The 13,682-nt window shown below is 35.8% G+C and overlaps 1 protein-coding gene across 1 annotated transcript; it reads left to right on the plus strand.

Annotated features, from left to right (window-relative positions):
* Positions 1 to 4,309: 4,309 nt before the first annotated feature.
* On the plus strand, positions 4,310 to 10,198 carry LOC127866884 (uncharacterized). Its single transcript, XM_052407719.1, has 5 exons — positions 4,310 to 4,636; positions 7,518 to 7,632; positions 8,607 to 8,768; positions 9,098 to 9,243; positions 9,818 to 10,198. The coding sequence occupies exons 1-5, from the start codon at positions 4,585 to 4,587 to the stop codon at positions 9,886 to 9,888; spliced, it is 546 nt and encodes a 181-aa protein (XP_052263679.1). The 5' UTR covers positions 4,310 to 4,584; the 3' UTR covers positions 9,889 to 10,198.
* Positions 10,199 to 13,682: the final 3,484 nt, after the last annotated feature.

A 13,682-nucleotide genomic window follows, 5' to 3' on the forward strand; every position in this document is an offset into this window, starting at 1 on the left:
GGAAAAATGTACGGAGTCTCAATTAATGTTGTAATATAAAGGTAAGTGCATGATAAGCAAGTTTTGTTTGATTCACTTTTATTCAAAAGTTCAGTTCCCGGTCCCACGAAATCTCCCACATAGCAAAACATGTTACAAAATGATGCAGACATGATAATGAACAAACTCAACAAGCTATCAGTAGTGTGCCTTCCGATGCTCGTTTGAAATGCAGATAAAGGAATGCAAGATTGCAAGGCCATAAGTCATTCCCTTCCTAAATTGATGAATAGCTTGCAATTGCACACTTTGGATCAGCCGGCGTCGATAAATATGTGTGCATGCACGGTTTGGTATGACAGTGAGACAACGGAGAGCACGAATAATCAATTCTTATTCATGAATGTCCGTATTAAAATTCAGAAACTTAGGGCCTTAAACAGTGATATGACAGTAGCGATGGGACGCGAGACTAAAGTGTATAAACTGCAATCTGATAAAGCAAACATCTATCGATAAACATAGATTGGTGCTATCCCGAGTTCCCGTCGATTCTAGAGGCCCCCGGGATTTCAGTCACAAGAAAACACCACGCCATCGTTTCTGCATTTATGACGGTTAATAGGTGTATTTTTTCGAAACATTTATTTAATGATTTGTTTAACTACACATAAAAAATACCACAAAAACAACTTAATATAATATAAGATGATTCTTTTTCTCTTTGTTTCTTATAATATGTTTTAGTTTTTAGATGATTAAAAACCATACTTTTCATTTAAAACAAATCTATACAATAAACAATATAAAGGTTACTGTTACTTGTAAACCCAACATTTATTTATGGATATAAATGAATGAACAGACAGTGTAAATTTTCAAACTCTGAACAAGTCCCTATAAAGCAACAAATTAAATAAATTAGAATTTCTGAACAAAATAAGACAGTGTTCATGTTTGCGCTATTTTTCCAATTTTTTTTTTATTAGATTAATTTTCAGCGTCGGCATTTTAAGAAAAAATGAATAAACGATAATCTTGGCATTAGGCTGTTCAATTGCCAACCGATTTCTTATATACTTTTTCTAACAAGAATATGAAATAGATGTGCATCTCCAGTTGAAAAGTGTGCATACTGCCTAAACTCCGTACTACTCCGTACTTCTTTATGCTTTTAAATTAATAAGACCCAAATATATACTAAATAATGTTATTAATCAATATTTATAAACAGTTACATATGCAACCAAACAAATATCATATGATAAATTATAACATGACGTGTTAACGTTGCACGTAAACGAGTACATACAAGAAACGTCACTAACAAACAAACATGCATTAGCACTATATACACATCGCAGACGTTTTCGGTTGTGAATTGGTGCGATGTCTTATAAATTGCACCTTTCACTCAAATCAGTTAACGATTTGGTCGATGACTTGTTTGCTAGCGGTGTGACATCAACTATTATGCTCCAAATCGATTAACAGGTTTGTATGCAACCCGAAGCAAAGTCCAGTCAAACGAACAAAGGCCATGTGAAGACATTTGCCGGGACCTTGAAAACAGTTTGAGCCATCCGATAATTCGACCCTCTCGAATTCGAACCATCCAATCAAATATAATATATAATAATTAAATGATGGATATATAGCAATAAAAAGGTGCTTGCACGAGAGTTTGAGTCAACCGGAAATTCAGCAAATTCGTTAGCGAGTTCGAGCCAGTTTTCGACTGTATTGTAATACAAGTTAAAGCGCAACCTCTGCGCAGATATTTGACGTGAAACAGCATAGCAGGACCAAATCCAAATCATAACCAACCACGTGATGACAGCCTAGCCACGTGGTACATTAATGCTACCGTTGTTGTTTTTTTAACTTTTTTGATTAAGATAATAATTTATTATTATTAACCTAAACTAATACACTATTTACAAAATGTAAATGAACGTGATTCCACTTTTCATAATATAATACTTAAACCAATAAATTAAAATCCTACCAAATCTGGTAGGATTTTCTTTTGACGGCAGAGATTGTATGTGAGAGAAAGGCACGGCAACTCTGCGTGGAGATTGGTTTAAGCCAAGACATATTTAGCACAGACAGTCATTTCAGATAATATTCGTATTATATACGGTAACATAATAATAATACGATCGTTTTAAAACATTGACCTACTTATAACAATCGAGATCATTTAAATGGTAAATTCGCTTAAATATTTTTAGGTAAATCGGTTTATCATTACGTGTAAATATGCACAATAATCAATGAAATTCATCAGACGTAAACAAAGGACATCACTCGTTATTACGCCAGGGAAACTCTAGTTTTTGGATAGGCCTTTATCCACACTTTTGCAGGCGTCCCTTATGTCCAAGGCTGTATCTAGACTTGGGCAAACATGCGGTCACTGATTGCCAAGGTCTTATCTACACTTAAGCAAACATGAGGTCACTGGCGGTCAGGGTCTGTTTATTTTGAAGTTTATGAGGTCCTTCTTCGCCTTAGGCTGCATTCCCCCTTCTTATTAACTTCACTTGACTCACGAAAGTTTGAACGAACTTTGAAGTATAGCTGCAATTACCTGAATTTTGCTGCTTTCATAATAGTTTTAATGTGCTTGAGCTGTGGTTGGAAGAAACCGGACGAAAATCTACCTGTCTGGTATGGTGACCACTTACCAGGCTCACATGCGAACGGGGAACGTGGATCGAATATGGGTACACTCGGTAAGAAGCGATGAGGTTGCCGCCTTCCTAAATCACAGAACTGACCGTCAAGCTAAAATGTCACTTGTTTTCACTAACTACGCCAAAAAAGTAGGTTAGGTAGGTCGGCGTAACTCCCAATTTACTACGAATATGCAATTACAAGCAGACATCTCCAATTTCTATATTTAAAAGTATGTTATTGTATTTCTTTTGTAAGTTAATTTAGCGACTATGATCGAATATCGCAAAAATGACCGCAAACTCACGAGTTATTTTAGTGAATTAACAAAACCAATCGAAAACTCAACCTGAAATACCAAATAAGTTATGTTCCGGCAGTCACAAATTGAGGGTCGATCGAATTTCTGAAAACAAACGACATGTTTACGCTTCATTGAATACCATTATCTCTCGTTTAAATTTATGGTAATAAACTTAATAAACCATGTATATAGTACCATTTGGGTCGAAAGTCTATGTAGCCTTTGAAGTAAACAAAAATTGTACTTCGAAGTACAAATATGAAATACACTTTGATGTATATATTTGTACCCCAAAGTACAATTTGTACTTCGACGTACATGTTTGTACTTCGACGTACATGTTTGTACTTCGACGTACAAATTTTCTGAACAGCCAATCAAAGCACATGTCTCTTGAGCCGCTTTTCCTTCAGATTTATTCAAATCTCTTTTTCAATTGAGGACAAAATGAATAAAATTTTCAAAATTGAAAAAAAGAATGTTATCAATTAAACTCACCGTAAATATGTATCTGGATTGAAGGGTGGGTGTAGGGGAATACCTATGAATAACGTTCTGCTGATGTACCTCAGTAAGGCTGGGTACTTCGTCATGTATGTTGTTTGCACTTACAAACTAATGAAGGAAACAGTAACTAGAGTGCGAACGTCGTTTTTCTTTAATTTGACCTAGTTTAATAAGTCAAGGGAACCAGTTAAAATTTGACCAAGATATCATTTAGGTGAACATTCTGAACAAGTTTGATGAAGAAATAAATGTTTAACATGCGGATCAAAGCAACAGATGTAAGGCGTCTTCTGATTGGCTAATACTCAAGGGTTGGTAAAAACTGTACCTCCAAGTACAATTTTGAACGACGAGGTACACAAAAAAATGTACTTCGACGTACATAGTGTACGTCTCAGTACATTTCTCTTTTTTTACCTAGTAGGTCTTGTTGACTTTTGACTCAAGTGGTACGCCATATCCATGTGCGTATAGTGTCATCTCATATTAGCCTGTGCAGTCTGCACAGGCTTATCAGGGACGACACTTCCCGCTATTATGATCTTTTCTGTTTAAAGAAAGTCTCTTCTTAGCAAAATCCAGTTTAGGCAGAAAGTGTCGTCCCATATTAGCCTGTGCGGACTGCACAGGCTAATTTTAGACGACACTTTACGCACATGCATTTAACCGTCTTTTCACAATGCACGGCCCATTTTTTGAGATGGCTGGAAATCAGCAGGCGCACGCGCCGAAGTTACGTGATACATTTATCATGCGTTCGTCTATCGCGTGATTCTAATCTCTGCTTAAGAGTGTGTTTGTTTCATTGCTATTAGTCTCTCTGCGTCTTCACGACGTCATTCTGATAGGACTTCATAATCTCTGGCTGTAAACATAGTCATCGATGTTGATCGACTTCATTGAAAGCTGGATATATCGAATTATATCCGCTTAAATCCAGTTTTGTTGTTTACTTGATCTCAAGATTTACTCATACACCCGGACTGTCCAATCACGTGCCCGCGACCTACTTGTACTTGCAGAGCATATAAGACGCCGCAGCGGCACTTTGAAGCACAGCGAACAAAGGAACACGACTTAGTAGTAACTCTGGTTGGACAGTGAGGAGAATCATGAAGCACTTTATTTTCGTGTGTGTCTTGATTATTGGAGCAAATGCGGCAAGTAAGTACATGATTAGTATATTTATAACATATTATATATTGTTTACCGTGAATGATGATATAAAAATGATATCTTCTATACGTTTGTTAGCACGCCAAGTTTAATGTATATTAATCATATCCCAAATTTCTTTGACAAATGTCATTTGACCAATGTGTGTTCGTGTTATAGTTCTATGCCAACATACAAAAATACGTCTGACAGAGGTTTAAAGTTAAGATCTGTAATACGGCATTTGGCTGTTCTGTTATTTTCTTAGCATATTTCCTATTGAAATGGTATTGTTTATCTAAAATCGAAGTTTTAGAAAAACGAATACCGAATAATTAAGGATTCTGAATTTCTGAGACATTCAGAGTTGCCAACCCACATCTTATTTTCTCCATGTTTTCTTAACATTATATTTCAAAATTCACATTTATGAACCTAAATATTGATAAAGTAAGACTTATTTGGTATATATATATATATTTACATGAATGCCTTATATATACATTCATAATAGCAAATAAGGTGTGACAAGTGAAACAAAATCAAACAAGTTCACCCCTTACAAAACCATAAAAAAATACCAATATCTACTCTAAAATATAACGACAGACGGAAAATAACTAGTTTTAGCACAGAAAAATTCTCTAATATGTCCTCGATCGAGGAATAGAAAAGATAGTTTAGTTTAACCGCACACAGTTTCCAGCATCACTTGCAAGGGTTTCTTGCACGCACACATGAATATGCCATAGCCATACTGCAATTGAGAATTTTACATGTTGCATACATTTATTAAACACAAATAACGTTATTATATACAACTTTCATGAACTGCTACTTGAGAAAGAATTGTACGTGTTTACACTTTTTTATGGTCATTTAATATATTTGTTAAACACTTGAGTATTTGGATTAGTCTAAACTATGTTAATAGTCAAAAATTGTTGATAAAAATCGCCTCACGCGTGAATTAATCCCTGGACTTTCGATGCAAAAACACATGCATTTCCTCTTACTCACAAATGACTTTCATTATTCGATACGAATATTAGAACACATGTCTTGTTTGCATTTTTACAAATTTTATCGTAGTTTTCCGCACATATTCGGAGAACCGTTTGGGTAAAGGAACTGTACAAAATAAAGCGTTATTACGCGAAGATTTTTACTAGTCTAAAACCTTAAAACAAAACTATACATTACAGAGCCATGGCGTGTTAATAAACGAAGCAAGTTAAGCGTATATCACCTACACTAATGAATAATAATACCATGCACAGAAAGACATGGAATTCTACCTCGATTAAATAATCCCCATATAACATAATGTACGGTGACCATACGGTTTTAAACCTATGTTGCTATTTGATATTTGGTTGATGTCACCTTTACTGCTTTTTAAGAAAGTTTATATCGGGTACCAACGTTTACTTATAGACTTGTTTTGTTTTCTAACAACGAACATTATTGGGACTTTTAAGAATGTTCGAAAATCGCGCCCCCATCGAATTTAAAACGATATGAATAACGAGGAGTATTTCAGTTTGGTAAACATAGTTTTCAAGATATATATCAGACGTAATAATTATAATGCAATGATTGTGAAGCGTATTATAAACATTTAAGCTCAAACTCACAAAATATACATATGAAATTTGAGAAAAAAGTTATCAAAATTTCCATTGTTTAGAGGAGACATTATAGATAAATGCGAAATCTATAAATAAAGTATGTTTTTTTAACTTCGCAGCTTTATCTTACTCATAGATAGCGGCCGCTGGACCTCATTGAACATATAGATAAGTACAATTTTATCCGCTTAAGTCCAGTATTTAAACAAAGAGGATTTAGTATTTGAACTAAGCCATTGACCACTCGCCGGCTGTTAAGCAAACTTGCGAATAAACCATTTAGATACCGCTTATCAACGCCGTAAGGTCCGACAAACAAAGTGTCGGCATGTGTCTGGTCGTTGGGCAGGTGTGGGGGGATAACATTTATTTCAAAGTGTGTTAGATTTCCCGCGCCCAATGATGCATTTGTGAGGACCCGTCGTGTGTAACAGCACCACGACATTATTAACTTAGTACACCCCGGAAAATATGAATATTATCTGCAATTTTCTTCAACTTACTTTTTATGAAAGAAATTAAAATGTGATGCAGTCTTGTGCTCTGGGTGTGGGTGGAATTGAGTACCCGGAGGAAACCCCACATGTCCGGAATGGTGATAATATACCAAGCTTAAGTGTACAGGAAAGGGTCATTGAACCCGGTTAGCTAAAGTAAGAGCGCGCACATATCACCGCTCAAACCGAACAGCCCAAAGAGTTTCGAAGTAAATAAATGAGCATTTTATGCATAAACAAATCTTGCAATCGATTTTGATCGAAAGAGACCGCGGCCTGAAGTGAAATTTGGAAATGATGGGCCCGATACGCGTCCATTAATCTTGTTCCTAGGTGATTGCCGTGACAATCAAGTTTTTTATGAAATATGAATTGCAGTATGTATATTTCCAGTGTCTGAGACGGCGATGTTGTTAAGGTTTTGTGTTTTAATTTAAATGATTGTAATTCTATGCTTATCTTAGGGATTTAGGTTTTAGCAATACTAAAAAATGCCGGATGACTAATCAGGGAAGGGGGGGCGGCTAAAATAGGTAGGGCAACGTCTTTTATGAGAAATCTTCGTATGGTAAACTTTGTGCATTGTAAGTGACATACTTGTGCTTTTTCAACTAAGCTTCTTATATTCAAGCATGGGGCATAAAATGGAGGGGCGGATGTGGGGCAAATATTATACAATTGTGAAACATACATGAAAAGGGGACTCTTACAATGCTGCTATGCTTGGGCAATATCTCCTTAAGGGTTTTATGTCCTTTCCAGTTTGTCCAGATGACACCAATGACCTGGATGACAACACCGACGAGGTGGAAGTTGAGTGCCCTCCATGTGAGAGACACTTGACCTGTTACCGGGGCAACATGAGGCTCTTCTGCTCGTAGGTTTTTTATCTGATCTTAATTTGCTCTGCAACTCATAGCATTTGTTGTTTTTGATCGCATGTTACGATTTATGTTTTATTTGTTTACCAAGTGTGCACAACAATGCTATGTCAATCCGAATCTCGCGAGTTCAAACTCCCGCCATTCAACATAACTTATTTTGGGAGTGGTAATTTATATGTGTCTTGTTCTGTGAAAATTGGGCAAAATGCATTTGCGTAAAGTGTCGTCCCAGATTAGCCTGTGCAGTCCGTACAGGCTAATCCAGGGACGACACTTTTCGCTTTAATGGTATTTTTCGTTTAAAGGAACTCTCGTTTTACCGAAAATCTAGTTTAAGCGGAAAGTGTCGTCCCTGATTAGCCTGTGCGGACTGCACAGGCTAATCTGGGAAAACACTTTACGCACATGCATTATGCCCAGTTTTCTCAGAACACGACTCATATGGTCATACTCCCCTACTTATGATTCAGTTAGGGTAAAACTCGCCAATATTCACCTCGTAGGCTCGTACTGACCTTTATGCACCAATATATTAAAATATCGTTCCGATAAATATATAAGTTTCCATACTGGAAAAGATTCAAACCGATTGAAGCGACCGTTACCAATTATATTGTTATAGCCTCTTTAAACTCGTTCAAAACGTGCAAGAAAACAAAACCGAATGCAAATGTAGGAGACAATCACAGCGTCTGATTTATGTTACTGCAGTTCATGAGTGCCGGGTCAAGTTTCTTGAGCTATAGTTGTATGTGACCTAAATAATGTGCATGAAGTACATGTAAACCGCTTTGGTCTTCTAATTTGAGTCTCGCTCTGTGAAAATTGGGCTTTAATGCATGTTCGTAAAATGTCGTCCCAGGTTAGCCTGTGCAGTCCGTGCAAATATTATATGTACACGTCACGTAAATGTACGTAATATATGGTATTACTATATATGTATACTTATTGACTTCATGTATTTCAGACGTGACCCCTGTAACAGCTGCGCCGTCGTTTGGAAAGACTCCTACGGCCGGGACTTCACGGCTGATTGCCTTCGAGACGATACCGAGGACACCAATGACGTCGATGTAACTGCATCTAGAACTATTGATAATGATAACACTAATGATGACGACGATGATGTGTATGTAAAAGTGACATTCGTTAATATAGAAACTAAATTATAAAGACTGATTTAAGTTTTTTTCAGAAGTGTTTGTCCGACAAATTTAAACAAATGTCGTTTGAGTTCAGTACACATTGGTTTTAAGTCAACATTTGAATATTTTCACATTTCTTTACTGTCAACTTAAGCATGTTAACTGAACGATTATCAAAAATATTTCACTGATATTGACACTTGTTGTTTTGGGGAAAAGTGTTAGCCAGTAGTCCGAATACTTCGGCCTCTGTCAGTCGAAGTATTTTATTCGCGCCTGCAAATTCACTTTTATTAATGGATGTTTTTTATAGATCAAGCTTTAGAGGAGGTCGCCAGCCTGCCCGAAATAACCAAAGGAACAATGGAAACTTTGGCAGACAGCAGGTGGGACAGCAGAGGGGAAGAGTCCAGCCGAAGTTGGAGGTCAAGAACACAAAGAAGGCCGGACGATTGGCCGGTAATTGACTCTGTGATGATCGTGCATTTCCGTGAATTATGTTTACTGCGTTTTTTCAGTTAATATTTTTATATATAGCGCATATTTGTTGAGTTAACTGTAAGATCGTAATGTCAGTTCATGAGGTGTCACATCAAACAAAATTTCACGTTCGGCAGGAACACGAGTTTAAGTAGCTATTTAATATGACAAGCGTGTGCCGTAACTACAACAATAATATTTTTTTCATTTTACATGAATCAAAATAATAAATAAATATATTGATGTTTTTCCATATTATATAGAAGAGCACATATTAAATCACGTGCATTTGAGTCACGATCTGACGTACTGTGATCAAATTCATGTGCGTAAATTGTCGTCCGCACAAGATAATCAGGGACTACACTTTCCGCCTAAACTGGATTTTTATCAAGAAGAGTCTTCATTTTAACCTTACAATATAATAAAAGCGGAACGTGTCGTCGATGACTAGCCTGTGCGTACTGTACAGACTGATCTGGGACGATACTTTACGCACTTTCATTAGACTCCCTAAAAAGGCGTTTCCTCAAAATTCAATTCAATATTTCAGCTGTAAACCGCCAGAATCAAAACAGGAACCACAGGAACCAGAATGCCCAGACGAGACGTGGGAGGAACTAGTAACGCAAACGTGGTGAAAGAATAACTTCAAAAAGTATTCCTGTTTGATTGTTATGCATTTTTTTAAAGGAAGCGTTAAATATAAGATAAAATATTATTAATCGAACAAAATATATTACCGATTGTTCATCCTTTGTTGTTTTTTTTACACTGCCTCGTACTCAATTTGTATGTTAAAGATTGTTCTTTTATGTGTGTATATATAATGCAAGTCCAATAACTTGTAGGAATGTATGTTATAATGTATGTCTTTCTTTAATTGAATATGAGAAATTGATCATTCCTTTTTGTAATAAACAATGTGCCATTAGTTTTGCTTTGCTTTACTATTTACAATAATGCCCGGTAAGTAATTGACACTTATAGACGTGAACAGTTGGATTCACGAATTGTGCAAATAACGTGGTATATATGTTGTAGAAAACTATTGTTCCAATATTTATTCGTTACTTAAACAGTATTCACAATATATTGATCGCTTGCCAAGAAAAAACGTCGACAGCAGCAAAAAGGCAAAGTCCACCGGTTATATTTCTGAACCACATTCGCGCACAGTTTACCACCAGTGAACATTGAGTCCATTAAACTATGAACAGACTCTTCACAAAAAAAATTGAAATATGGAGGATGAAAACGATTCGTTTCCTTGGTTTCAATAAAGCTACTCTAAAATTGAAATTGAAAATGTATGAAGTTAAACTTTAATAAAAGCGATAAATGGTATTAATTGTAGGAATAATCATTGCAAACGGATTACCGGTAATATCAAACGTATTGATCCAAACATTATATAAGCCGAGTCGTGCGTAATATGCGGTCAGCTTAGCTCGCGACCAGCCTGCAATTCGCTCTCTTATCATATAAATAGAATTTAGGTATCTTATTTATAATATATGGGCCGCGCTTAGTGAAAATAGGGCTTAATGCTGGTGTGTTAAGTGCATCCAAGATTAGCCTGTTCAGTCAGCACAAGCTAATCAGGGACGACACTTTCCGCCTAAACTGAACTTATGCAAAGAAGAGACTTTCTGTAAACGACCAATACCATAAAAGCGGAAAGTGTCGTCCCTGATTAGCCTTTGCGGACCGCACAGGCTAATCTGGAACGACACTTTACGCACATTCATTTTACCCCCTTTTCACAGAGCTTGGTCCAAATATATATAAATATACAACAGTGCGACATGTGCAGATCGATCTTCAACTGTCAGAATGCAAATGTACAGACATTTCAGTTGTGAAGAAAAAAAAGAAAAACGGGAACCGTGGACAGTAAATAATATGGTCTGACACAATATATCATAAAGTAATATATATAACCGGTTTCTAAGGAGGCCGTCTGGGGCAAATTGGTCACAACAAGATTCCCTGTAATCATCCTCTTGGAAACGTCTATATTCAAGAAAGACTGATGTATCTGCACGGGCGAGCGTTTATACAATTCCAGAATATGTACATGTGTATCTAATAGGTCTGTCTGGTGGTATCTAGACCTGTTTAACAGCAGATATATTGTAATGTATATTTCATGTATTACATGTAAATATCATCCGAATTCATGCCTCATCCGAATATCGGCGCACATTATTTTTGTTGTTCACATTTTGCCTATACAGTGCACTGCATTTAGCAAGATAATTTTCTCCAAGATCTAAGGTATTTGTATTTACCTTGTGTTTAGTCCATTATATGTTGTTTGTTGTGAGAATAATCCAACATATTCGAAAATCCTGCACTGTCAAAATCGTTGCAGCAATGTATATTGATGACGTCATACGTATGAATATGGTGGAGTGTTATTGCATGCATTTGACTTTAAAATAGGCTGTAAAATTATAATATTCACTCCTCTATTTCTATAAAAAGATTATATTTATTATAACTTGCAAACTCTTCATTTATATTAATTGTTAAAACATAATAGTTTGCAGGGAACTATTTGAGACGCTGACTGCGTAAGAAATTCTTAAGTTTTCATGTTGCAGCATTTAATAATGTATTGTTATACATGCATATTTTAAGGTGTCTATTGTTTCAAGTCATCAAACTTATTGCCTTCTTTGATTAAGATGTGATATTTATGATGATTGTCGATTTATTATAATTAGAAGTATATTCTTGTTTACATGTAACCGCATTACTTCCATACATGGTGCAGGATGCTGCAGGATTGTGATTGGCTGCAGCTGAATCTTTGGCTGCAGCCAAATCTGCAGCATCCGAAGGGTATATAAGGAGGTTCTCCGCATAGTTTTGGCAACAGTTGCTAACAACAAACATCACTGTTCGATCAATTGAAAACCCTTCCAAAAAGTAAGAAACAAACAGTAATACTTCATAAAACATTTTCATTTCACGAATTAAAAGTAATAATCAGAATTTGTTTGTTACATTAACTACTAACTACTGGTATTTAAGTAAAACGAACGTTTTAAGTATTTCATCAGTACTATTTTATGATATTGACAACCTTAAAGCAGAGCAACTGTTAACCAAACGTCCATCCTTTTTATGTCAACTCTAACAGTTTAGAGATTTTATTGTACAATATAATATTTAATGCTTGTCTGAATAAAGATACATTATGTAAAACGTTAAACGGTCTCCGTCTTGCTTAGAGTTTGTTGCTGGACTCAAACTCAAACTACAATTAAGCGCATAGAGATGAGCAATTGTATCTTACATCTAAGGTAGCTTACAATATCGAACCTCGTTATGGGAAAACAGGGCTTAATACATGTGTATAGTTTCGTTTTAGATTACGGTAGCCTGTGTATATTTCGCACAGGCTAATCAGGGATGGATCTTCCTACATGGAGAACATTTTTGTTTAGAAGAGACTTTCTTTTAATTAAAAATTCCATAAAAGCGGAAATGCACAGGCTAATCTGGAACGACTATTTGCGCATATTTATAAAGTCTAATTATTCTTAGAGCAGGACTCGTATATTTATAGGCAGTATATGTGTTTACCTTAAATTTATTTTGAAAAACTACGCGAAAAGACAAAATGTCACACTGAAAAAGCAAACACACATATTTTAGTTTGTATTCAATCATAAATATTTGTGCTGGAAATACATGGTGTACAGTAAAGGCAAATAAGGCATGGGATGTTGCTTTGACAAGAAATCTTTTCGAAACGAAAATCCAGTACAAGCGTACAATGTTGTCCCTGATTATCGTGTGCGGATTACACAGGCTTAAAAGGAACGACACTTTACATACAAGCATAGAGCCAGGAACGACACTTTACATACAATCATAAAGCCCAGGAACGACACTTTACATACATGCATAAAGCCAGGAACGACACTTTACATTCATACATAAAGCCAGGAACGACACTTTACATACACGTACATGCATAAAGCCCAGTTTTCCAAAACGCGGCGAATATTAAAGTTCACAAACTCGTTCAAAAATTATGCGTACTATGAGTGAAGTATCGAAAAAATACACGTATAATGCAATTAATATTTTATTGGGTAAACATATGCTTTGTTCCAATGTCACAATTCACATGCGTTATAACGATACATTATGGTCTGACATCCTTGTTGCAGGTGTTATGATAACACGTGTATACAAAATTAAAATGAAAAATAAAGACGAAAACTAAAACATGACATAAACAAATATCATTCATTTGAAAAACCAGTTTTAACCAGCACACGTGATTGCCAATTCCATTAATCAAATTAAGTTACAACCAACGGTTTTATCAAAATATGATAACGACGTTTTATAAATGATACATTATCTCAACATAAATCCTATATCTATAAGATTAC

This window comes from Dreissena polymorpha, chromosome 2 (assembly GCF_020536995.1).
Source record: "Dreissena polymorpha isolate Duluth1 chromosome 2, UMN_Dpol_1.0, whole genome shotgun sequence".
Classification (NCBI taxonomy): domain Eukaryota; kingdom Metazoa; phylum Mollusca; class Bivalvia; order Myida; family Dreissenidae; genus Dreissena; species Dreissena polymorpha.

Bases quoted from the DNA above. Each gene is read 5' to 3' on its own strand.
- LOC127866884 (XM_052407719.1), top strand. From the start codon at position 4,585: ATGAAGCACTTTATTTTCGTGTGTGTCTTGATTATTGGAGCAAATGCG. The intron at 4,637-7,517 runs GTAAGTACATGA...TGTCCTTTCCAG, and splicing joins TATTGGAGCAAATGCGGCAA to TTTGTCCAGATGACACCAAT. The intron at 7,633-8,606 runs GTAGGTTTTTTA...CATGTATTTCAG, and splicing joins AACATGAGGCTCTTCTGCTC to ACGTGACCCCTGTAACAGCT.